A 27,569-nucleotide genomic window follows, 5' to 3' on the forward strand; every position below is an offset into this window, starting at 1 on the left:
AAATATAGATAGATTAAATTGAAGTCTAATCTTTGTGCTAGACAACAATGATTTAGAGTAGATGGAGGGTCAACATGTCGACCTGCCTCGCCCACTATAGCCTCAGCAGCTGTTGACTGCGGGGTTTACCTGTCTGCTGCAGACAGCATCAGTCTGAGAACACCCACAGCTGATTGAATCTGTCAGTATTGCATCGGCGGGTCATCAGGGCAAAGATTACCCAATAAAGCAAACCTCAAACTGTTTCCATAAATCAATGTGACAGACTAAGAACCGTGACTTTTCATTATTGTCATTCAGACTTCGCAATCATAGCCGTTATTGGTAATTCAATATCATCAGCATTGGACCAAGACAAATAAAGCATCGGAACGCATTATGTTAAATGGGAAATATCTGACAGACGTTTCATGCGATCAGTGGACGGCAGATGAAAATAATCCACTGATCTCAGTCGTTATTCTGCTGATATTAAAGCGACTGCTGTAACGCTCACCCTCCAACAGAGTCTGGCAAGTACATCAGCTGGTTCTCATCCACCTTCAGCGCGGTCAGCTTCTTCAGTGAGCCTAAAGAAAGAGTTAGAGAGACAGAGGAACACAGGGAATTAGAGAGCTGCAGCAGCTCAGGGCAGTCATTGATTATCACTTGCTGTTGCACCACAAAGAGGAATATCAATTACAGCTGTTAATTGGATTAATTCATGCTATCGTCAATACAGTTATCAGTTCTGTAGTAATCAACCCTGACTTCTACAGCGCTGTCCATCTGGACTCCTCTGATTTTATCACAAGATTTTATTCATCTGGTCTTAACTCATGAACATCACCATTCTCCCCAAAAGATCCATATCCATATTATCAGTTTGGTTAGTCCATAGTTTATATGTAAATCTGATCCAAGTTTCCTCTCACTCTCAAGTTCCATTGATCAGTGAGGCCAAAAGGAACTAATAAAAACTCCCCAGTATCTGAGAAGTAAGAAATTAAAATCAGAAAGCAGCAGTAATGAGATGTAGCTGCATTTTCATTTGTTCTATAACCGAACTTGTGGAATAATTTTGAGAATCCTTTGGTTAAAATTAAGCATCTCGTGGCACTACTGAGACTATATTATAACTTGAGAAAAATGGTAATTGTATCCTCTTCTGTGATGATTTCTGTCAGTGTGACTGTAGAAAGTTGGTGGAGAGTTATGAAAATGCATTTGAGCTACACAGGAAAAACATTGTCAAGTCATCTGTGGGAATTAGATCATTATAATACACAGGAATGAAAAACGCACGCGCGCGCGCGCGTGTGTGTGTGTGTGTGTGTGTGTGTGTCTGTGTGTGTGTGTGTGTGTGTGTGTGTGTTGTAGTCTTCACCGATGGAGCCGGGCAGCTGTGTGAGGGCATTGTTGGAGAGCAGGAGGTCCTGCAGACTCTCACAGCCGCAGATCTGCTCGTCCACCATTTCCAGGTTGTTCTTGGACACGTCCAGGTAAACCAGCTGTTTTAGCATCCCAAGCATCTGGATCAATCAAACGGGACACACACAGAATTATCACTGATATCTCAGTATTCATTTATGCCGATGATTACACATTGGTTGGAAACAATATGTAAAATCGTCCCCGGCTGAGAGGTAAAGTAACTTCCTCTCAGGTAGGAGAATCACAGACGTGATGTTAAGCTTAAGTTGTGTTTTCCATTTTTTTTTTTTTTTTGAATGGAAAATTATATAAAAAGGAAAACAGTGGCTGTGTTCAGTTTTTGCTTTATATGCTTCACGGACGCCGTCACTTATTAAAGGCCAGACTGTGATTACAGCTGATGCTATTCAAAGGCTGGCAGCAGAACTAATGCTTTAATTATGACCCACTTACAAACAAGCCAGTCATTTGGATGAAAAATGAATCTCATGTAACACATTCAGACTATCAAAGCATCATTATAAATTAATTATGTTCAAAGAAAGTAATAACTTAACAGCTGCAGATATTTTTGTAAAGCAGTCCTGGGGCATCTGCAAATCCAAAAGTCTTCTTTTTTTTTTTTCCTCTGTAAAAATGTCTAATTGTGCTCATCCAGCAGGAGAATCACTAAACTGCAGCTCCTCCACCGCTGTTTTTTTCAGCGAGCTGAAAGTATGATGTAAAGTGACTGTTGTTTGTTTTGATGAAGATTTAAACAGACACTTTAGTTTGAAAATCACAGGAAATAATCTCAGGATTAATTTCAAGGGGGAGAGTAAGCAGTGAAAGTATGCGAGCATGGAGCATGACTGTAAATTATACCCCAGGTAAAAACGTCAGTCTGTTCCCGTCCATCCACAGCTCCTTGATTCCAGTCAGCTGCTCCAGCACCTCAGGCTTCACATGTGAAGAGGAGAAAGGAGGTTAAGTGATTGGGACGTGTGTCTGAGTGTTTAAGGGTGTGTTTGTGTGTGTGTGTGTGTGTGTGTGTGTGTGACAGAGAGGGCCTGCTGGGTAGAGACAACACCTTAACTCATAAACAAGATAAAAATTAACCGTGAAGCAATTTATTTTTTTCCACTTTAATTATTGTGCAATAACAACGTTATCTCGCAGAGAAATTAGAATGAGCACTTATTGTTTGTGCACCTAAAAATGAAGGAGAAGGAGAGGGAGCAGATTAAGGAAGGAGGAGGTGAGGTCACCACCAGAGAGGCAGAGAGCCCTGGGCGCTGACAGACCGACTGACAGATACTCACCATTTCAGTGAACTCATTACTCCCCAGGTCCAACCTCTCCAGCTGCGTGAGTTTCTGAATGCTCCTGTAGACACAAAGGACAAACAGGGAGTGAGACATCAAAAAAAAAAAAAAAACTAAACTGCATCCTTTTGATAAAAGGGAGAAAGAAACTTTCTTCTTTTTTTTCAGATTATCTGTGAATTTTCTGGGTTATATTTTGGGTAGCATACATGCTCTGTCTTTGTTCCTCTCACTGAATAATTTTATGAGGAAATAAATACCATTTAAAGCTCAGGCGTGACAGAAATATGCTTTGAATAATGGAAAATGTGACGTATGCTAGCCCTAAGCCTTGCTCTAGAATTTTCTCTCTGCATTCAGGTCACAGTCTCACATTCTCTGCTACACTGTAAACAAGCAGATAAAAACCAGGACTATTCAACTGTTTATTGTATTTAAATCATCACCAGTGACAGAAAAGTAGAGTTGAAAGATTCTTAAAGGCTCGAGTCACAATAGAGAATGAGCATCATGCTTCCATTCCTCACAATCTACTGGGGAACTTAAAATATCACAAAACATTCACAACTCTGCTTTTGAACTGACATCACACCCACACACACAAAAGTCTCAAACAGCGAGAGTTAAAGATCTGCAGGAGTAAAATAAAACACACAGTCCACTGCTTCAGTGTCCTTGATTGAAAGATGTTTCTCTTCATAAAATATGAAAGGGGTCAGGTGATTAAATGATATAACTCTGGCGTGATAAAGAATTGTGAAACACAAATTAGTTTAAGATGATAAGGAGAATGTTTCAAATCCAAAATTTCCTGAAGAGTGAATCACAAAGTTTAAAAAAAAATAATCCTAAACACAAACCAACGCATGAGACCACGAGTGGAGATGAAAAAGAGATGTTCTGCGTTCTGTTTGGGAACAGATATGATGTTACTTCCACAGCGGGGATGAACCATGCATGAGATTCAGCGCAGGATAAGAGAGCAGAGGCCCAGCAACACCACTCCTCCTCATAAAATAAGAATCTCAGCCATATGGCGCAAATTATAAATGTGATTTAAGCCCAGTGGTTAATTCTTTTTTGTGCTTGGTGCGATATATGAAAACATGAATCACGTCGATGTGCTCGAGCATTAGCCAGCTTTGTCACATTCTTACCTCAAAGTTGGCAAGAACACCAGAGACCCCCGTGCGAGCTGAGAGGGGTGAGAATGAGCTGTGCTGGCTCGTGTAAACGTGAGTTCATCAATAAAAAAAAAAACAAAAAAAAAAAAACAAACACTGTGGCTTATGACCCCAAGTTGTGAGGAACACAGCAGCCTTCTTTAAAATACAGATAAACATTTGGTTTATGCATGTGCTTGGTGTGTGTCTGTGCACCGAGAGAGAAGAGGCTGCTCTTTCTATGTGGACGCTCTGAAAAGACTTTCCTGCACCCCCTTTGTGCACGCACACATTTGTTTACATCTCTGAAATGCTTGTGTGTTGCTCTGGCAACGTTCCCGATAATTAGTCCTTTTCTTTGTCAGGGCTCCAGCCTTTAACAGGTCTGGCCTCTGTCACATAAACACAGCCAGAAGAGAGGATCCGCTCTGAGCCTCAGCACTGCACTGCTCTTTATACACGACTGGCCCGTCAGTCAGCCGGTGAAAAATAAGAGAAAGGAAAAGTGAGTGAGATAACAAAAGGAAGCTCAGCCAGAGGCAGGAAGGACAAAAAAGGCAAATGGGGAAACGTAGTTTTGAAATGGAATGATACAGCAAGTGAAGCATGAGTGACGACAGAAAGAAAGTAGCCCCCCCGCCAGTCACCTGGAGCTTTCTCAAATATTCGTGGGACGTTTAGTCTCCCAGTGGCACTCTAACCTTCTCAAATGGTGAAATAACCCTCACCGCTGTCTCAGAAGAGGATTATAAAACCTGTCACAGCAAGCAGCCAAGTAAAGGGGGCTCTTATGTAACCCAGTGGAATTTAATACTACAGTTAGAGGTGTGGGGAGTGAATCTAGAGGAGGGAAAAAAGAGGCAGGATGGAGGACACAGCAGAGACGTTGCTGGGGTTGTGAGAGGAGGGAAACAGCGAGGAAGGAAGGAAGGAAGGAAGGAAGGAAGGATAAAAATGCGTGACTCGCTTCAGGACGCAAACATGACACTCGCAGAGACACGGCTCTTTCATTCTGAAAACATGGGAAGTAAAAACCACTTACTTTGGCAGCATCTTTAACTGGTTCTCCCTCAGCTCCAAGATCTGTAATTTAGTCAACCTGCAACCAAGTAGAAAAGCCAATCAACAACATTAAGCAATGCAACAACTGACAACAAATGACAGTCCAACATCTGATCTTCATACTGTAGTAACTATATTTATATGAATTACTTGACTAACTATCTGCCTGTTAGTTAGTTATTTCATTTTAACATTTATTCTTCAGCATTTTGCAGGTTTATCTGCTACAAACCAGCCATGATGTCAAACTCCATGACATTTAACTCAACAAACAAAGGCTCTGGTGTAATTATCTCTTGTACTAAAGTAGGGTGACCATACAGAAAGTAGAAGAGAAGTGTTAGTGAGAGGAAATAGGCCTGTGGGACTAACACCCACATGGGAACCTCATGTCACATGTTTTGTGTAATCAGACGACTCGACACCAGCTGCCGTGTTAACCACAAACAATAAAAACCTGACTAATTACAGTGGTTTGATTAAATAACCTGTTTAGCTTTTAAGAAAAGGAGCCGCATCTTAATTCTTAAAAATGATAAAACACTAAAACAATACTATTTATTGAATAAATAACAGCATTTAATACAATATGGTTATCTGGTAAAACATCTACCTCAGCAGTGGGGGTGGCCTACAATATATATGCTTTCATAAACTGTAAATACTTCATTTTTACTGTAAGCAAGGACTGAGTGATACTGACGGATAGAAATTCACTTTGTGTCCAAATAGCTTAACATCAATGTAATTACTATGATGTAGAGATGGCATAAGCTAGTCTTATGTCATAATCAATATTTTGTCAACACCCAGCTGCACTGTAGATTAGGCAATGAGAGGAAATCTCTGTGGCTGGTCTAACCTTATCAAACCCGTCATCCTGTCACATGTCTGATATGTTTTGAAATTTCTGACCTTTCATTGAAGGAAGACCAGAGGATTTTAATGGATGCCTTTAGAACATTTTTATCTCATAGAAATAGTAAAATGTTCTTCTTGTGTTCCTAACATTATAGTCACAGTCGTGTCGGCGTCATGACCCACTGAACTACTGCATCTGGCTTCATACCAAACACACACTTCGTAACACAGTCAACATTGAACAGTAAAGCCTGAGTGTACAGTTTGTACTTTAGCTTCTTTTTTCTTTTTTTGTGTTAGAAACAGTCTCATCTTGATCCAAACCAGAGAACAAACTGACCTGCCAAAGCTGGCGGGTAAGAACTCCAGAAAGGCATCATTCAGGTAGAGCTGCGTCAGACTCAGGAGCTGGGTGAAACCTTCAGGGAGCCTGACAACACAGGAATCACATCACTCACACGAAGCCTGATAAAGCTACTGCAAGGCCAAAACACTGAAACTCAAAAATAAATACATATGTAACATCAAAACCAAAATGTAGTTTTAAAAGCTATTACATAAGGGTGTGCTGTACTCACTTGGAAATGGGATTCACGCTGGCTTCTACAATAGCTAGGACTTTGCAGTTCTTGATGTTTTCTGGAAACTCCTGGATACCTGCAGAGAAATGCCAAGCACCGTTACAGTAAGTGGTTTAAAAATAGCCCAAACTACACAACACAGATTAAACATCTGCAATGCCGTACATCTCACCCGTCTTATTGCCACCGGCACAAAACAAATGACTCCTGTCAGAAGCAAAAAGATGAGGGATAATGCGTCCCGCTGGTGTTTAGCAGGAGGAGCTTTGTGAATGTTAAACACAGGTGGTTTGTGAGTACTCCGCTGATTGTAAGGACAAGCAGGAAGGCTCTCTGCCTGAAAGTCGGTGTGCTCGAGGTACATTAAGAGAGGCTCTGCACCTTTCCTCTCTAAACAACCACCATGAGAACAGCGCTTAAGGTGACATAATAAAAGAGGAGAGGAAGAAGAAAAAAAATAAAAGATCACTGAGCGACCGTCTGCGAGTTCTCATGAAACATCCACAATGTGCAAACTGCGAGAAAGAGGATGTGACCCAGTCTCAAGGTTTATTTCTACCCACTTTGTTTTGTGTCCACAACACTTAGCACAGAGTGCTTCGCGAAGAAGGATAAGCTACTTTTAATGTCGGCATGGCACATAAAGCTCTGGTTCATGAAAACACCACCACATCCTTCACCATTTGTTTAATCTTAGGCCGTCTCTGCACTCACTCATTTATGTTAGAATTACCTTTTTAACCTTTCTATAGCCTTTGCTGAGCAGGCATACTCCTCTACAGCTCTGCTAAGCTTTAAGGTCACATAGTGATGATCAACCATCTTATACAGCAACCTGCACTGTTAACAGGTTGGGCTTGTAGTGCTTGACATCCATGTGGGAAGCTCAAAGAAAATGTCAGACAGGTTGACGTCTAAGTACTGACATGTTTGGAGCTAAAAAACCCTTTGCAAAGAATATGCAACAGGATGTTATGAAAGTACTGAGAAAAATTAAAAATAGCACAGTCACCTGATTGATCATATGTGCAGCTGGTTATTAGAACTGTCAGAGCGTCAGACACTTAAACTCTGCAGCTGCTTTTTGTTCTGAATTTAAAACTAGAGCAACACTGGCAGTGGAAAGTTTTCATCAAACAGGCAAAAATTAAAAGGACGAACCTCTTAATCGTATTCTCCCGTGTGAGTGTTTCATCATCAAAGAGGTAAATGTCACACTTTGTACAGATATTCTCATAGTTGGCCTGAGAATCAGCTCAAAAAACAGCCTCATCCAGCTCCGTGTTGTCCCTGCTACGACAATGCACCATGAGGATAGTGTCTAGTGCGATGCAGGTCTGAGCTTGTCCACTTCTTTTATCCATCACATCAGGGATTTTGAATCATGCAGCCTTGTGACGTATCGTGGTAAATGAAACATGCTGTAGCATTTTACCACAGAATATCTTTCAAAGCAATCCAAACACGGCAACTCTTTGCTGGCAGTCTTCTTTTTCCTCTTTTTTGTAGTCAAGACAACACAAGGACAACAAGGCAAGTAACACCTTTGAACTTCACAGGTGACTGCACCAGAGGCTGTGGTCAGTTTTCAGATCTCAGCAACACGATCTGATGAGCAGCTTTAAACGTGTCACTCAGAGTGCCAGCGAAAAACACTTCTAACCTGAGTGACAGACTGAAGACAAGATAAAGATGTGAAGGAAAATAAGTGGGCACGTTTGCTTACTGTTTTTGCTGACATCCAGCTCCCTGAGATTGATGAGGTTTGCGATGGCTGCCGGCAACACCGTCAGGTCATTATCTGGCATGCTCAGTCGGTGTAGTAACTGGCAGTTAAACAGTTGCTGGTGGAGACAGAGAAGAGATAACAGTTGTTTGTGTACTGCTGGACAAGAATATACAGTATAATATTAGATGTTTAAATATTCTTCAAAGGCTCCTCTTTGAAAATGAATATGAATGAAGTCAACAATCCAAGCTTTTCATAAGAGAAAAACAAGTTAGACATGCATTGAGTTTATATTTAGTGGCCTCACGAGTAACGCCTCATATACATAACTATGTGTGTCTTACTTTAGGCAGTTCCTCGATCTGGTTGGCATCGAGGTAGAGTTCCTGCAAGGTCTTCTCAAAGCTAAAGATCTCCTTAGGAACAGTCTCCAGGCTGCAGTGGGAGTAGTCCAGCGATGTTACCGTCTCCTCCTCACCCCGCAAGCAGCGGCATGGCACCAGACGAACAAACAAGCTCCGCTTGGACATCCTCAGTCCCTGGAGAGGGAAAACAGAGATATGTAAAGGGAGTAGAGGATTAAGAGGAGCCGAGGAGGTGGGCTTACGTACAGTGCTACTTTCACATTTCAGCTTCAAGTGTCCAGATTCACAATGTTTTATCCCTCCTATGTAACACATCAGTAATGTTTTAGTGCAGTTTAAAAATAAACACTAATTTAAAACACCCACACAGATTTTGACATCTGATCTATGCATCTGATCCATGAGCATGTGACTTCAGTCTGAACTGTCAGAACAGAACATAAATGTTGTTTTGCGGAGACGGATCACTGTCAGCAGTCTGTGTCCACAAGCACATGGAGAGCAATGACTCATGCGCTGATGAGAAAGAAATGATGAAGTCACACATTCAGTTTGGAAAAATGCCTCCACTCAGTCAAAACTACATGTGGACATGTTTTTCAGTGATGATGACTGTGAGAACAGCCCCTTGGCAAAACAGGCGGCAGCAGGGTCAACAAAAGAGGAGGCATAAAACTCCCATCAGTTAAATGACTGTGGCCATGCAACATTATTTTTTTATTTATCTATTTTTTTTTTTTTACATTGAACTATCAGAAATCTATTCTGTTTCACAACAACAAGATTGTTTTAGGATGGCGATTGAAAACAATCAGACACTTAGAAAGGGGATCTGATCCAACAGCCTTTGGTGTGAGAACATCTGCAAAACCCCAGGTCCTTCTATAACAAAGGGAAATTTCAGTATTTGTCAACCATGGTCTTAATCTGATATGATTATTAGTCATAACACTTTACTCTGTAGCTCACCAGACTGCTGCAACACCGTCTCAGACATTTTAGAAAAGCAGTGGTAATATTAGCTCATCTCTCTATAAAACTGTCCAGATTCTTTCTTTTTTTTTTTTTACAGGGACTACTTATTGTGTTTACTTTCAGCTGGACTTGAAGTGTTGGAGTGGTTTAATTCTAATAAGTTTAAGTTTTATGGAAAGATTTATGAAGCCTGCGCTCCTGCCACCAGTCAACACTGTTCGTCTGCAAATCTCCACAATGGAAGTGGTGAATAAACTGCCATAAGGTGGAAATAAGTGAATAACAAATGCCCTTAACATGGCCTCACTCATCAATTAAAAATGTTCAACCGTTGTGTTTTTGGAGAAGTGAATTCGGTTAAAAAGAGACCACGGTGTGAAGCGTACACAGCGTGAAAGCTTTCCAACAGTATCAGTAGATTTATAATTGCTCTTCAGTCCAGAGGCACTTCTGTAGAAAAGGGCCTTTCAAAACAGGCGTGGGTTGCATCATGCACACTCCATCTTATTATTTCATGCAAAGCTTTGTGCTGTTCTTATATTTGCAAATAGATTACAGATGATCATTGACAATGAGTCATCATTCAGTGAATTAATGCTCAACACATCCGACAACAAAAAGACAAATAACAGGCCTATGAATTGTATGTGCTTTTAAAGGTTTTACTAAAAAAGAAATAGCATCCCAGTGGAGCCCGATATAAAATGTACATTTTTAGTTTCACATTTCACTTTCACTTGTGGGAAAAGCTGTTTTCCACTTCTAAAATTTCCATAGGTATGCAGAATGAAAAGCTTTTCAATATCGTGGGCTGTAGCCTCATTTGGGTTGAAGCTGGGGATAAAAATGCAAAAAGAAGTAGGCCATGAATCAGCCATCGTTTTGGAAATCCATGTCCTTGACTGGTTTTATCCAAAACTCTCTCTACTGCAAAATAATGACATAATGAAGCCAGAAAATCTTTTCAGTTTTCAAGCTGGTTGGAGAAAGCTTACAGGGCGGATGGAAAGGGAGTTGTAAACCTGTCCTTTAAACTTGCTATGATTTTTATAGCTGGAGTTTCAGGGTCAACATGCAGGTTTTCACCAAGTACAGTATCCACTATGGCATGTGCTCTGGTCAACAGAGGCTTTGTTCTGTGGACCATGTAGAGAATGTGACTTTTCCTCCCCCTCGTCTTAATCTGAGCGCCGCTGCAGCACATAATCTCCAAGTCCTTCACTCACTGCAGATCCAGACTGGAAGTGTGGTAGCCATGACCCTCAGCATCAGTCACACCCAAACAGTTTGTGTGACCAGTTGCTACAAGTAACTATGCCAGTCATTCTCCTCTGTGAAATCTGGTTAACCGTATTCATCCCAGTGTCTTTGTCATCAGATGTACAAATGTTTGTGTGTGCGTGGAGATGCTTTCTCTGGACCATGCAAAGTAGGTGTGAGTATTTTTGTATTGTACTCAAAATATGACCTGATGAGTCACGGACCTTAAAAAAACTGAACGAACTTCAAATGTGTCCAAAGTTGACTCAAAAGGAGGACGGGTCAGCCATCCCGCTATCTAAACCTCATTGAAAATGGGCGCCTGTATGTACACGCCCACACTCACATGAAGTATTCACAACCAAGAGGTTGTCAGCCTCCCACACACACTGTGCTATAGCAGCAGGCAGCTCATGTATAAATACACTGAGTAATCTGGTCTATCACCAGAGGGGATGACAGAGGGCTTGGCTCCATTCACCCCAAGTAATGAGCACTGAGTGTATGGATGACGCATGATATGCAGAGTGGGAGGAGGGGGAGGACTGGAAGAAGAGGGAGTGTGACATGGGTTAACGGAGAATGGGGTAGTTGTGGATTATTTTGAGGTATGTGAGAAAAAGCAATTAAGGGGCAATAACAGATTAAGGGTCATGAGAAACATCGTGGGGAGATTTGTATATAGTTTGAAAGACTCAGGGGAGAGCAGTAAGAGCAAAACAGGAAGGAGACGAACGGTAAATGATCAAAGAATCTGAATGTCGGCTACATTACAGAACAGAGCAGTTCAGACCTGCCATTAACATGCGACTTGGGTGATCCCATCACGTCTCCGAGTACAGGTGTGAAAGCACCCAAGACGCATTGAGGACGTATTTAAGATCCGATCACTCAGACTGCATTCAGAGGCGGTCTGAGCCGCATGAGGCAACATTCTTGTGTGTGAATGCAAATGTGTCCTGGGCCACACTGAAGGACCGCCTACTCAACTTTTGTCCTCTGCCACAGTCTGATTTGTGCCGCCACAGTTCCATCAATGAACTGAAAATATTTTTACACTTCTCAGTGTTTGCCATACATTGATTTATTTGAGGCAGTCTCTTATTTCATTGTAGAGCTGTGGCAGTGCATTGATTCGTTCAGCCCCTCCTTGCCCTGCTCTCTCTCTCTCTCTCTCTCTCTCTCTCTCTCTGCCTGTCGCTGTCTCTCTCACAAATACACTGACAACAGACCGTCTGTCTGTCGCTGGCTAAAAACAACAACACATTTGGTCTTTGCAAAAAGGGATCATGTACGTGTTTATTTGCATGCAGAGCAGGGAAGTGAGATCAGATCACAAGTGGTCACTGGAGATGTACAAATGTGAGACAAATGTTAATGTCAGGTCTGACCATGGCCTAAGAGTCTGTATTCACAATGATCCTTACACACTGATGGTGAGCAGGCACAGTGTTTATCATGTTCACCATCTCAAGCACATAAGCATTTTATCATTTGCTAATCAGGACTTAACAAAACACACCCAAGGCTGATGGGAGTGTCATTAGTTTTGAATATCTGGTCATAAACCAAAGTGCTGGTAGTGCTGGCGCGTTGTTTACCTGTTTTTTGCAACATTTTCTCATTGTCAACAAATCCTATAAAAATACCCAACAATGAACTGATGCTACTAACAAGTATTGTTTGTGTATCTAGAATCTGATGGGTCCCATTCCTCTGTGCCATAGAGCTCCATTGTTGTCCAATGACTTTAAAATACATGAGCACAATGAGTCACACCTTTGGGTGACACGCTTCTTCATTAGAATCAACATAGGCACTGCAGATATTTTAAAATTGATGCAGATAAATACTCATTGTATGAATCCACAGCTGAAAATAGCCCAAAATTTACTAAAGTTTACAGCTTTACTCCTGTTTTATTTATATTTGCTAAGAAGTTGTTTTAGGAAGTCATTAAGCGCTTTTCAAAAAAATTTAAACTACATATATATATACACACTTATATAATGATTTATTGTCTACAGCAGAAACAAAAAGGCTCAGGGTTGAGAGCAGGGAAGTCAAAAAGCATCAAGAGATGAACAAACACATTGTTGGTTTGGTGTTTTCAGATACTTTGTTGACATAAAAAAAAAAAATAATCATCTTGCACAATGTTGTCAAAGTGCCAAGTAAGATAACTGGTGGACCTTGAATGATAAGCTTATGAGTCAGATACCTTGCCAATTTGAAAACACAGTCCTTCAAAAAAATAAACAACCTTTATAGGAGGAAGATCAGCTGCTCTCAGTAGGTCAGAGATTTGCGATACCCAGCACACAAATCAACAGATACACGTATAGACATTATTTTATAACCACGCATAAGCCCAGTTACATTTGCATGATGCATAAAACACTGTTATACACTGCTGCACAATTGCAGCTTTCCCTCCATAGGCAGATGATAGAGGGAAGTACTGCAGTAGTGTTATTGTACATCTGTCTCCTACCTCCTTTATGACATCCTTTATTATGGTTCTATTGTGCCATTAATGTGTTGTTTTTACTTTGTTCTACAAGAAAGTTTACCCCAGAAGGAAAATAAAGAGAGAGTGAAATGGGCTGGATAACTGTGGCAGGACTGTGCTGCCTGTCTGTCTGTCTGTCCGGCTGAAGCCCCCCTAGAGTAATCTGGAGGGCAGCGTAGTAATGAGAACCGCACTGCCTACAACATAGATAGGCTTATCCACTGACCTACATGTTACTGGAATGATGACTGCTTACACTCACCCAGCTTTAGTCCACCAACAGCTCTTGACTTTTGAACTGAGGAAGTTCAAGACATGCAAACAGAGATTTCCAGACATGTTAAGCTCTCAGCTGAGATTTTCTTTCTTAGCCTACTTATTTAAGCAGCACATTTACTTAAAACTTAAATCAGCGTGCTAGTAAGAGCTTGGCCTGAAATCGTCCGACATCTATAAAAAAAAAACAAAAAAAAACAAAACAAACAAAAAAAAAAACACTGGCTGTATTTATTCAGAAATTTCAAAATGAGTGCACATGTGACTCTGCAGCCTGCCAGTGATGTTTGGGGCTCCCTCTGTGCAACACTGAATGAAATAGTCCAGAGGGCAAGCCAGTCACAGATTCCCACTTTATTCTCCCAGTGAGAGCCAGGAAACCACTTCCCCGTCGCAACCCTCTCCCTGTAACTTAAGTGCCTCCTGGGTCGGTGCTGTTGCTATAGAGACTACGGTCAAGGGTAGAATCAGCTCTCCGACCCCTAAAGTCATACACACAAAACACACACACACACACAGCTGAGCTTGCTTCACTGTTTATGTCAAAGTCATTGACTGATAAAACACAGAGGAGCTGTAAAGACAGCTCCACAAGATGTGGTCAAAGTGAAAGAAATGTTATTGAAAGTAAATTCAGAAACAGATGGAGATAATTAGACTATACTCCATTTCATGCTTAAGGTGTGTGTGTGTGTGTGTGTGTGTTTCCCAAAGGTCAGTCAGTCCTTCCACTGTGGCCAATCAGCAGAATGTGTTCAGAACAAATTAGTAGTTTCTAATGTGTCTCTGCTTCAAAAGGTCCAATTCCAATCTAGTCTACCTCATTGAGCAGTACACATAAAATAACAGACTAGACGTAAACATAATGGAAATATTGAATTAGCAAACCAACACTCAAAATAGGTCCGGGAGGGCTCATTAGTGTTGTGTCTGTGTGCACATGTGTTTAATGGGTTAAGCGGAAATGCAAGTGCAGCATCTGACGGCAAGCAAGCAGTTTGTGTTATTTATAGCAAATAGCACTCGTCTGGTTGATATAGCAGAATGTGATTAGTGTGGGCTAGCTCTCGCCTTATGAAAGGAGCTTTTGATCCAGATTGCAGTGGACTGTTACAGGATTGCTGGGTCGCAGCTGAAATTTTATATTGGAGATTATGGCGTCAAAAAACAATGTACAAGAAGGCACAACAGCCTGCAAGAGCCTGTGGGATACGCTCGAACTGGCTCTGTCTGCGAAGGAAGAGGAAAGACTTCAAGTCACTTCCTCAAAGCAGGGCGGAGTGGGCTTATACAGTGTGCTAGACTGTAGCTGTAACTTGAACTCCCTTCATATGGGATCATGTACTTGACCATGGAGATCCCCTTTACTATTTACAGACAAACCAAAAACCAGTTTAGAGAGAGAAGTTCAAATGACAAACTAATCATTTTCTTGTTTAATACATAATCAAATGTCATGTTACACAAGCTCTAGGTTTCCTACAGTTCAAGTGTATTTTAACATGAATGCAGACTAAGATACCACGCTGCTGTGGAATGCAACCTGCAAACACAACTCTATCTTTATAGAGTTTCAATTTGCAGTCATCTCAGGCTGATCTGAGATTTGTTCAGTTCTCAAAAGTACATTCAGTGCTTGCCAATAGATAAAAGTGCAGAATGACGAAGCACAATTAAGATTTCACACAGGAGACATAAGTGCTGACTAATAATTGTTGCCCTATGACAAACTGAGACTTGACAGGTCTTAGTTGAAAAGTTGCCCTCCCTCCAAAAACACTTTTTAATGATATTATCCACGAACTATTGCAACTCAAGTCATTTTTATTTTAAAAGAAGCCTCTTTAATCACATATTTTAAGTACATTCGAGAAATAATTTATCCGTGTAGTCACGTAGACGGGTGGATGAATATACTGGAGAGCAGTGTGCAACACAGTCTGCGGTAATGTCTTTCCTCTGGGTGCCTCATTAACAGCATCACATTCAACTTCAGCTGGCACAACAGGAGAACTGCTGCTTCTAAATAATGCAGTTGGATACTGAGCTAACAGGACAACAGTTCAGCAACTGAGTAAGACACAAAGATCCATGTCTCTCAAGTCCATGCTCTCAAAATCTACTATTCCCCGCCACAGTTTACACGCATTCCCATGCCTTCGTTTTTATTTTACCACTGCTGGCAGTCGACAACCCAATGACTGGGCTCGATAACTAAACATAGGAAGCAATCAATGAATACAAAACCGAAGCAACAGGAAACTTTAGCTGGAATTACAGCTGAAAAAGGCAGAAAGACAACCCTGTCATCAGTATCTGTGGCGGGGGGTTGCAGCTTAGTGGAACCTGAAGTTCCAGTTTCACTCTCCCTCTGGTTTTGGTTCTCACCAGCTTAGGTCTCAGTGGTCTTGCATGACTCTAGAAAACAAAACCATGATTGTTTTCTTTGAATTCATGGTGAAATGAGGGCAAGTAATCCGATCTGTGACAAAGACAAAGTGCCTTTTACAGCATCTTCCCAATTTTCTCCTCTTCACAGACTGGCTCCAATAGACTGAATTCATCATAACATGCATCTATCTGAACATTTACATGGAACCTACACACATTCTTCTATATCTGAATTGGTGATGCAAGACTTTGCCATTTAACGTCTTTGAAAAAATGTAGGACAAAACTGTTTTGTAGCAGCACAAGGCCACCGTGCCTCATACATATGTAAAAGAACTAAACGCTGAAGCTCTAGAAAAACTTCATGCATATTATTTGAAAAGTTTCTTTATCACCGAGACACTTAGCAGTTGTTTTTCTTTGTCTAGCATTATTAAACTGAGCACATTAAAAGCAACGAGAAGCTCAAAGCACAGAATACTGTTGTCCTTGAGGAAGAATTCAAATGCACTCAGTATTCAGAGGAAAATCTGCTGACCGTCAAGCTGCTATCAATTCCTACAATACCCAGTATTGACCATCAAAATGCTCCGTTTAAAGATGCAGTGCTCCGACACACCATGACGCACAGCTACACCACCCCCAGCCTGGTTAAGTCCACTTGGCTGTTTGTTTAAAATGTTGATGTTTGTGTTGGAGCAAGTGTTGCGGCTTTGTGTTTGTCGCACAAACAATGTTGTGAGATAAGTCAGTCGTCTGAAAGTGTAACTGTTGTCCTAGGTGGCATCAAAGAGACAGTTGAAGATAAAACTTCTTCAATGGGTAGATTCAAGCCTTTCCATTACATTCTGTATTGATCTATCATAATTTAGTGGTTTAACAGTCCCTTTAATGAAAATGCCACTAAAGCTCAATAATATAACATATATATAATGTTGCTGAGTGGTATATAAAAGAGGTTGCTTCAGGGATATTGTAGAAGAGTTACATACAGTGACAGTTGAGCAACTGACTGATAATAATCTCAAGTGAAATGGAGCTTGAACATATTCCAGTGAACATGTCACTGAGCTATCACATAGGTAACACTGACTCTCTCATTATGAGGGGGGAAAAAAAAGAAAAATCCCAAACTAATGATTAAGAAGATTAATTAAGAACGAGTAATTTTCAATACATGTATCTGTTCTGAATTTGGGTCAACCCTCTGTGTAATCACCCTATTAGGCTGCGGCAACAGGATTACATAGCTGACGTGTACAGGATCACAACAAGGGAAAAACAACAACACAGGAAACACAACGAACCTTTTCCACTATTTGAAAAAGGTAACATCACCATCCCACTATCCCAGTACACAGAAAGCCAAAAACGGCTAGCTTTAGCCCCCGAGCTCACAAACAAGCTTCTCTTGGTAACATTAATTTAAACCCCAGCAGCAGTCGCTTGTGTCTGGCTTCTCAGTCATTACTCCGCATGATAAGAGCTGAAAAAGAAACAGGGACACACCAAGTGCACATTCATATTTTATGCCATTTAGAAAGGTGGAAAACCATTTCCAAAGCTAATGAAAGGATAGAGACATTTTTAATGCAGGGGGAAAGTGAAAGAGCAGCTTTACACACTTTGCCACCACTACAGAATGTGGTCTAGCCGCATTGCAATGCCTTACACATGTCAAATGAGCATGAATGTTAAACCCTGCAGGTTATGGAGAGTATAACTTTTTTTTTTTCAAAATAAATAGCTGTTTAGAACCACAACTAACCTGATTCATGAAGGATTTAATCCTGAACTGGATACACCCCAATGACATTCAAATTGAAAAAGGTAAACTGTGGAGTTTTCTTGTAAACAAACCATGTTTACATTCAGTGGTGATCATCATAACACACTAACATACATGTTGAATGTGTTTCCTTGCATGAACATATGTCAATAATTATTATTATCAGTCAATATGGACTTTTTTTTTTTTATATATAATATTTTTTGCCAAGTGGCCCGGCCCTGTTATCACATCTGATGTAAATCAACTTCAGCTGTAATGGGACACATTTTTTAATATTTCTTACTTTCTTCACACGGTGCAGAGGATTTCAAATACACTGAATCCAGAGTGTCTTCATTTCAATTCCCTTTGAGATGACTATCATAATTACGCTAATGAATAATTCCCACGTTATTTCTTTAGACACGGATGGGCCTGAGGCAAATGAATGCAGTCTTATTTTCACTCCATTTGTTCAGGCCCTCAGAACTGTGAGGTTATAGAGATGTCATGGATCCCCCAGAGAACGACAAAGACTCTGAATTAGACCGTCCATCTCTAAAGGCTGTGTCCTCTCCCCCGTGCAACAAGGTGATTAATAAGCATGTTATACATGTTGGCACTGTATAACCGAGCTAATGCTGGCACGATTACTTGATTAATGAATTTAAGTGATTTAATGTATTGGAATCATTTTACGCACGCAAAGATTAGCTTGCTTTGCTATCGGCGTCTCTGCTCATTGATTTTTCTGAATTGTTGTCCTGCAGTCTATTATGATGTGGCTCAGCTGTGCCATGAGTTCATGACTGAATGGACCAGTAAGAATGACAGCGATCAGATGTAGAACAGCTTAGTTATGAATGAATGAAAGGGATTATTTTACTGGGACAAATGGAGACAACAGCTTCCATTTTCCCAGTGGAATTTTAGAATGCCTTCCCAACGCCTGTATTTGTAATTCACTCCATCGCTTTCCTTCACTCAACAATATCTGTTGAGGGCTGTTCTCATGGCCAACTCAGTAAATGAAGCAAATCAAGCTGTGATCCATCAGCTTACCAACGATAACAGACACATGGAAACGTAAGGAGAAGCATCGTCTCTCCATTCATCGGGAAGATTATACATCTACTGTATGGAAACGATTACAGAACCTACATTTACGTATGTGACTGTGGCACAAGGGAGACATGACTAATTACCTGTCAACCACACTGATTTTATTACTTGTAACACTTGGTGTTGATCACATGATAAATTACTATCAATCTCTCATGATTTCCTGCCAACAATACAAATGAATCACAGTGAAAACAATTATGTGATGCACAAAATATCTAATGACCACCAGCCACAATACATAATCAAATCTGCATGTATTTGAAACCTAGGAGCTGGTGAGTCAATACATTACAAAGTCTTTTCTTTCCTATGAATAGTACAGACAGATGAACTGAACCAGCTTGGATAATAATGCTCCTCACTGAGTTTCATTATCAGAACTACAACCACAGCCTTTTATGAGTTTTTCTGAAGCTACCTTGTTGTTGTGCCTCTGAAAGCAACCCACTTCCTGGCTACGTGTAGACTGATGACAATTCTGCTGAGATGCGCAACAACAGGGTATCCTGTGAGACAAGCTCACCGCAGCCGTCACTCGATTTCGACTCTCAATTTCAGTCAATGCGAGAGAAAAAAATGGTAAAGAAAAAAAATTGTTCCATTCTGAGCCTAGAGAGCAAGATTTTTTCAGATGAGAGCTTCCCGTTGGTGTCTGAACTGTGGAGGTGGGCCAGTCTAATGAAATAAGAAAACTAAGGAGGAAAGTTTCTTTTAAAACTCTGTGACAGGTAATGGTTATGGTTCAAATACTTTGTGAGGAAGCCCATTAAATATGTGCAGCGTAGTGAAACATATGTCAGATAGGACTTAATGAATAATTTCACCTGCTTGGTATTCCATGTGAAAACGAAGAAACTTTTGTCGTCAGAAAAGCCTTGTTTATTGACACAAGCTAGCAGGTATTAGCTGGAAGACGTCTATGCTTGAGAGAGAGCAGAGCTGCCTTATCGAATGAACTGGCGGAATTATCTAGCGCGAGTTGGTTGCCTTCCTCTAGCAAAGCTCTCTGCTCATCATCTTTCCCTTTTTTCCTCTCACCACACACACACACACGCACACAACACACACACCCTTTTGCTCCTCCTTTCCCCTCTTGTAGTTTGATGTCTATTTCCATAGAGTGCCACAGACACACAGAAAAGCCATCTATTTTCAAAACAAATTGTGATAAGCAAAGAGCTGCAACATGAGTGACAGGTCTACTGCTAGGTCAGCAGGGTTTGTGGTTTGCATAACTGTTTGCATAAAAGTTGCATCATCTAAACTGGCCAAGTTTTCATTTTAACTAATTCAGCTCCTGAATTCAACTCCTTAACTTCCCCCTTTCACTCTCTTTAGTCTGAAAGTTTGGAAAATGGATTTGTTATAAAGAAAGCTTGCTTCAAGCACAACCTAATTGAAGTATTAAAAAAGACAGGAGCATTGCTAGATGGTGATTTAAATTATACATTTTATTGTACATAAAATCAGTACACTAAGGTCAGAAGCCATTCAAAATGGTCTGGCTTTTTGGGAGAGCTTTTTCCTCCTAATTAAGACCCAACCAGGGCGAAGAACGAGAGAGTCCTGCTGGTTATAAATAGTAAAATCCCTTCTACCGGTAAGTTGTTAATTAAATATGAGATCAAGTTAAATATGGACCCCTGGGATTCATTTCTGCACAGAGGAGACCTGATCGAAGACATTAGCTCTTATTAACAATGTTGCAGTCACTCACTATAATGGTGATGGAGCAGAATCTATTTCAACGTGCTCAGGTTCCTCACAACGGCATTGCTGGCTGGGAAAGCTGTGCATAAATATATGACTTCTTATAAGAGGGCATTTGATTTCTATCATAACATATTGTTAAATCAATCATAACAATGCATTAATATTAGTTAGCTGAACTGATCCAATGAAAATTTCTGGTGCTCCTAAGCAGCCAAACGATCAATATCCTGGCACTGATTATAACCCACTGGGGATGCAGCACCTGCCAGTAACACCTCCTTACAACCTTTAAAAACAACAGAATGTCTTCCTCGTGCATAGTATAGCGACGGACTAAACTATGATATGGCACAAATAAACAAAATCCCGCTGTTACAACAAAAAATTCATAAGGACAGCAAGAAGGAAAAAAAACCCAGTCTTCAGTTTGGTGAGAAAACTGCCTCCAATCTTGAATATTTCACCCCCTCTTGGGATGAGGAAAGACCGTCCAAATCCTGCATAAACCCCGCAGCTACAACACTCACATACTGACACCACTGATGTTATGGATATTATTTGAAACATTATAGAGAGCCAGGAATGCAAAGCTGTGAGACAGGCTATATCTTTTAATGCAAATGTCTTTTTAATCTAAATTGGATTATTTTAAATGTCATTTTGCAGATGTGCGGCATGTGACAGCTACAAAAATAGCAGGAAACATAAAGCATTAGGTTTCACTGTGCTCAGTCAAGAACCTCATTCATTCTACTCCAAAATCAGCCACATGTGACACTCAGAATATACACAGCTACCTTATTCACTGTAACAGTTTATTTTGAACCATGAGGGACAAGAGGAGAAGAATGATTGGTGTTTACAGTGAACTAAGTATGCTGATATGAATAAACAGTGAGTTCAAGTGCTACAGACCAATGTTGCTTGTCTTGTTTCCAACTCACAGAGCTCAAAAGGGACCTGGAGGGCTATCGGCTCATGATCTAGGCTACTCCCACAGATGGCCAAAAGTGGAAAAAGCACAGGAAGTGATAGTAAATGAACAAGCCGGACACGAATAGCAATACTAAAACAAAGTCTAACCACAGTTACAGTAAATATTTTGCTTTTGCTTTGCATGGCAGTTAATTAAATGAACATCATGAATGTCTTCTCCAATGTATTTACTGTAACATCAATAATGAATGGACATCGTCTCACAGGACAGTAAGAGAAGTTCCTAAAACCTCTCTGAGTGATGTCCATGTTTGAAAGACAACACTTCTCCAGTGAAGAGCTGTACAGGAACTAGTATCAGACACAGTTGCTTGTCTGTTTGTCAACGTGAGCTAGAAAGACTGAGGAAGCGAGATCCAGTTTGCCAAGTCTCAATAACCAGGTCAGACACATTCAGGTCAGAGCTACGTATCCATGCAGACAACTGCCGCATTTCCCTTGTTTGCCTACTGGAGAATATGGAAATGGATAACATTCCCCAAGTGCCTTGTTAAAGTCATAAAGTCAGCTCATTAACTTTGGTTTTAAAACTGTTAACAATGAAAAATTGTCCGTAAAGATGGGTCACTGTATACTGTATAAACTCTCTGAATAGGAAAACTACAGCCCTTAGATATCCAGGAAGCATTGTAATTAGTTCCAAGTCATCATTTTAAATAGGGGTTGTACTAAAAAAAAGTCAAAGATTATTATTTTAAATATTATTTTACTCATAAAATGAGAATTTGCATAGATATTTGGTTTGTAAAATACTGAATATTACTGCATCCATTCTAAAATAATCCATGATATTCATCTATAAATAAATAGGGATGTACTGAGCAAAGCAACAAGAAAACTCCAGCCTTTTTTTTTTTCCACACTTATGTTAAAACACATCGAACCATGTCCTCTGCATTAAAGGGAAACAGTGTGTGAACTAGTGTAATTAACAGTATTTGAATTTCCTCATACAGGAGTAATTAATTTTCCCTCTCGTGTTTCCAGATGAAGAAAATGAACTGTAATTACTTCATCTTGCTCCATTTTACCTTCACTATTGTAATCTCCATCTGCATCGAACCTTGAAGCAGCAGCCTGGCTTATTTTTCAAATCATTTATGAAGACAATGGACTGTACCTGACTGTGTGTCTAACGATGGCAAAAACTGCATCGGAACCACTATCAGCTAAACTGTTGGCATGGAAAAGTCAATTATATGTTCCTGTATGATATTAGATCACATGCATAAGGATAGTTAATTCAATCTATACTGTGCATGACTAGATACAGTCGTTATACCAATCAAAATTCTTTAACTACTCTATTAGTAAACCTAAGCATGAAAATAATCTGTGTACAACGTGAATGCCGTCCCTCAAATTTGATGCAAGGTTAGAGATGACACTAAAATATCCCTTCTCTGGGAGCATATTGAAATAAAGAAGAGATTTTACGTTTATTTCTGCGAATGAAAAGATAATATGTCACAGAAAAAACTGGACAGATATTCCAAGTAATACGACAAACAGCCGCCATGGCTGAAAGGTCACTAGGACTGGCCTTGACAGACGAGGCTGTAGGTGTGTTTGCTAGTAGTTAAAAGCAAGTATGACAAACAATAGACCGTCATCTCCGGAGAATGAAACATATCGTGTCATTCATATGATTCACATACAATGAAAGACATTGTTAGCCCCTGCTAATGTGAATGAATGGTCTATAACAGCTGTTTAACTGGCATTCATTGATCACAGTGCTGAAAGTGTGCTCACATACTGTAACCCTATAATCATCATGTAGCAGTGCAGCAATGATTTTCTGCCTCGTGTAATTTGGTGTTGATTTATGAAAAGGGAAAAAAGAAATCCCTATTGTGGACAAAAAATATATATCAGTGGTGGAAATTATAAACTTGTGTGTTGACCTTGGCTTAGATCCAGGTATTAAATGTCGATCGATGCACAGCCTGCAGCGGTGAGAAAGTTATGCAGACAAAGTGGCAACGAGTTACGGCAAAAAGCCGAGTAGTCAAACACGTACATGTGGAAACGCTGCACAGACAAAAGCAAAATCCTTCAGCTTTGAAAGGCGAACCTGTTCCTGCCAGCAAAGCCCAGAAACAAAGCTGCCTCAAGTAGCAGTGGGTTAAACATGATGTGCCTCCTGTCATTCGGTTTTGTTGTCTTCACTATTCAGGTTGCAAGACATACGCATCTATAGAGTCCTCTATAGATAAACTGACTTTATGGTTTAAGGAGAAGACTGTCTAGACGTCTGGAAATGTGTTATCTATTGTCTCTGTTTTGAACACACAGCCCAAAATGGGAAAATTAAATATTCAGGTCTTCATTGGGTGTTTATTAACTTTTTTTTTTTTAATCATCATATTCACGGCTCAGCGGGAGCTTTGCAGCCTGGAGGGTTTGAAATTAAGTTTTGTTTTTGTTTTTTTTCTCAGTTGGCGTGGACAACATGACAGAATATTCAGCGGCCTGAAGGCACTTTTTGGCAAGTTTGTCCTTTTCACCCAAAATTGGGGCCTTCAGGCAGTCTGTGAGCCAAGGATGTTTTTAACCACCGATTTGTACGAACAAATGCTCCATATGATCATGATCAACAACCTCACAGTTCTTGACGGCCCATCACTCTGTCTTGTGGATTAGTGTCACATTAAAACCATTTATTAATTCCATTCAGTGGCGGGGTTTAACTGGGAAGCAGCTGCGGAACGAGCTTTTGCATTGACAGCATCTGTACCAACACAAGGCACAATAACAACAGCATCTCAAAGTCAGCTTTAACTACCATGCTGCCAATTTCGCATTATGTTGGGTGCATATGTTGATCTTTGCTGCTTCAAGTATCACAGCTGCCATATTGGATAACTGTCACAAATGTCAGAGGCATGTCTCCTGCTGTGAACTGTGGTCATGCAATATTTTGAAAGTGGGCTGAGCTATGTCTAAGGGGTGGCTAATTCCTGACCTTTTCTTTTTTTTTTTTTTTTTTTTTTTTAAAGATGAAATAGGATGCTGGTTGCGCACAGAGCTAGTTTGGCAGGTGTATCATGTCTCTTGGCCTCCAGGAGAACAGGGTGGGGCACTCTTGTTGTTTCTTGTTAGGAGCTGGGCTAATGTTTGACACAAATACATCACTTCCATGAGGGCAAAACTGTTCATACAGACATGTTTGCTTTAAATTTAAATCTAAATAAAAAGAACAACAAAAAAAAACAAGCCCCACAATAAATTCAGCCTGTTGCTGATGTGTTTGATGTGTCACTAGTAAATACAGCACTATAACATCACAAATCAATGGCTGTGTAACGTGCACGGTAGAGTCACAGCAGCAAATAAATAAAGAACTGAATTCTAGCAGTAGGAAATTACAGGAAATGAATGGACCGCCTTACATACCTTGTCATTTAGGACTCAAGCGCCTGGATCCCAGTGGATGGCAGATGACAGATCCAACAGCAACAATTTGCTTATCTAATAAAAAACAAAAAACAAAGATAAAATACAACATACGCATAAGTAAAAAAACCAACAAGTCTCCAACTGGTTGAGCCTAATTTGAAAAGTATAAATTCCTCTGATAGCTTACTGCCAAAATCTTAACTGAGTAACGAGATTAGATTATCTTTAGTAAGGTCTACGTTCGATGATGCATGTTAATGTGCAGTCAAATTCAGGTCAAAGGAACTTCTTCCTCTATCATCATGTTAAGTTATGCTTGTTAGGGGTTGGCTTTTCAACGTTGGGAAGCTACTGTTCAGTATGTTTGACAAAAATAAAAACTTGTTTTGTCAGCAGATATTTCAGTGAACTACAGAATGGAGGTGGAATTTATTAAGTTTAGGATATACTGAAATAGAAAAGCTCCTCCTACATGACAAGTTAGTCCTGCCCGAGGACTCGCAGATAGCAAGACATTTTCAGCATGTCAAACTCTCAGTAATTTTCCCTGTATGCCTTCAAAAACTGATAACATATGGTAAATTAACAATTTGACAAGAATCCGAGTGAGATCATGACCAGACCGAAGGAGACTGTGCTGCTAAAGCGATTAGAACAACATAAGTTACAGCTTGTCTAAAACCAAGAACCTGAACAAGACTCTGCCTTGAAATGTGACATGATCTGGCCTCTCAGGTCAAAGCACAACACAACAGTATTGTCCGTGCAAGTCTGGAAAAGGATTAGCCCTGCCAGCTGATCTGAGACAAACTGAGGCAGCTAAAAGATAGCATCATCCCTCCGCTAACCTCATTGAGCACAATAGAGCTTCAGAGCAGCAAAGAAGGAGAGGGAGGGAGAGAGGGACAGAGAGAGAGGGAAAAAGAGAGAGAGAGGGAGGGAGAAAGAGAGAGAGAGAGAGAGAGAAGCAGCAAAAGACAGGAGGGGAAAGAAAAGAGAAATTTTGACTTATTCATAGAGTCTCCCAATCAGCTGCAATCACACTGGACTGCACTGACACTCATTAGTTTCTGCTCCACTTCCTCTCGGGTGCCTTTATCCTCATCACATCTATTTGGAATACTGAATCTTGCCAAACAAAAGTTCCTCTCCGTCACACACTGGAATAAAGCAAGAGAAGCGTCAATTTTCAAACCGGGGGTGTTCGTGGTGGGGGAAGGGGGCCATTGCAGCTACACCAACAGCACTCTTCTCCTTTGCAGACAGCCCCATCGCCACTGCAGCAATGCTGTGAAACCAAAAGTAGCCGGTTGAAGGAAATCACCTGTACTGTATTTACATGAGCTCCTTCTATAACGAGGAAGTCGTCTGTCCTGTGCACAAGAAGATTTACATGTACATAGCCGTTTCCTTAAACAAATCCCTTGATACTCTATTCTGAACGTGTTAATTTTGATAAAAAATAAAAAGGTTAAAAAGGGGATTAGTGGTGCTTCAAGCTCTGAAAGGCAATTTAAAGACTTCCTCATACATATGTATGTTCTGGATTCCCTTACCGAGACACTAGTTATAAAATTACCCAGTAGTATGATACAAATGTAACTGACATTTCTCATTAAACTCAGGAAAGGGAAGGGCTTATTTCTGCTCTTCTGCAGTCAATCACACAGATGGAGCCAAGTAACACAGCTGCTTATTTGTTTTGTTTGCTATGGTAATAATTACATTATTTTTCATTACTGGGTTAATTGAGTATGAGTAATACCAGTTTCTCTGTTCCCTGTTCCTGGCCAGTATGTTCTTTTGCTAATAGACTCTTCAGAACACTGAAAACTAAATCAAATTTGGCCTGGTCTCAGAGTGCTGTCAAATGTGACACTGTGAGCAAACACAAAGGCTAACTGCCTCACTGCAGCTGAAGGTGTGCCCATTGCAAATCAAGGTGGGAACAGCTAAGACTTGTAAGTCCTTTGGCGCAGGTGGTAAACAGAAAGCTAGCCTAATATGAAAGCAGTCAGTGCTGTGGCATGGAAAGCCAAACATGGAGCTTCTCTGTGGTCCCAAACCCACCCACCACTCCGCCTGTGTACACAAACCAGATTTTATTTCATTTTAATCAAACCACCAGTCTTAGCTCAGGGGGGGCTGTTCATGCCGGGTGATCCTTTTTACAAACTGACTGATTCCACCAAAAACACAATGTGGGTGCAATTGTCTAAGCAACATTTGGGGAAGTCAGTAGAACACGTGTCCACGTATATGTATGTGGTTAAATGCATAATTTACTGCACTGGACGACCATATCAATCTTAGTAGATATACATTTTCTTTTGGTGCCAGTGTAATGCGTGAATTTGTGAAGGTACCTAAGGTTGTCACGATACCAAATTTCTGTTTCGATACCGATACCAATATGTATTTCGATACTTTTCGATACTTTTCGATACTTTTTGTAAAAAATATTTCATTATATTATGTATTGCCTTAATGGGTTATTTAAATATTTAAAGAATGTCATTTAATTTTTAAAAATATATTTTTTAATGTATTTATTAACCATGGACATGTTTTAGCTCTCTGTATGCAGGCTACTGTAGGTTTACTACTGGGCTGGGAGGGGCTTTGTACTTCTTTCATTGACATTACAGTGCAGTGAACAGGTGAACAACA

At 40.4% G+C, this 27,569-nt stretch overlaps 1 protein-coding gene across 3 annotated transcripts in view; it reads right to left on the bottom strand.

Annotated features, from left to right (window-relative positions):
• Nucleotides 1-27,569, bottom strand: part of erbin (erbb2 interacting protein) — a 51,645-nt gene that overhangs the window by 16,743 nt on the left and 7,333 nt on the right. For all 3 annotated transcript variants that reach the window (XM_087178251.1, XM_087178250.1, XM_023422251.2), the window contains exons 2-11: nt 24,897-24,971; nt 8,458-8,652; nt 8,111-8,228; nt 6,382-6,460; nt 6,144-6,233; nt 4,923-4,979; nt 2,715-2,778; nt 2,278-2,352; nt 1,367-1,511; nt 497-569 (exon numbers count right to left, since the gene is read on the bottom strand). In XM_087178251.1, the coding sequence (XP_087034377.1) occupies nt 497-569; nt 1,367-1,511; nt 2,278-2,352; nt 2,715-2,778; nt 4,923-4,979; nt 6,144-6,233; nt 6,382-6,460; nt 8,111-8,228; nt 8,458-8,643 (887 nt within the window). In that variant the 5' untranslated portion in view covers nt 8,644-8,652; nt 24,897-24,971. The remainder of the gene's footprint in view (nt 1-496; nt 570-1,366; nt 1,512-2,277; nt 2,353-2,714; nt 2,779-4,922; nt 4,980-6,143; nt 6,234-6,381; nt 6,461-8,110; nt 8,229-8,457; nt 8,653-24,896; nt 24,972-27,569) is intronic.

The sequence above is a fragment of the Seriola lalandi genome, unplaced genomic scaffold (genome assembly GCF_002814215.2).
Source record: "Seriola lalandi dorsalis isolate HSWRI2012SDOR001 ecotype SW California unplaced genomic scaffold, Sedor1 jcf7180002054680, whole genome shotgun sequence".
NCBI lineage: Eukaryota > Metazoa > Chordata > Actinopteri > Carangiformes > Carangidae > Seriola > Seriola lalandi.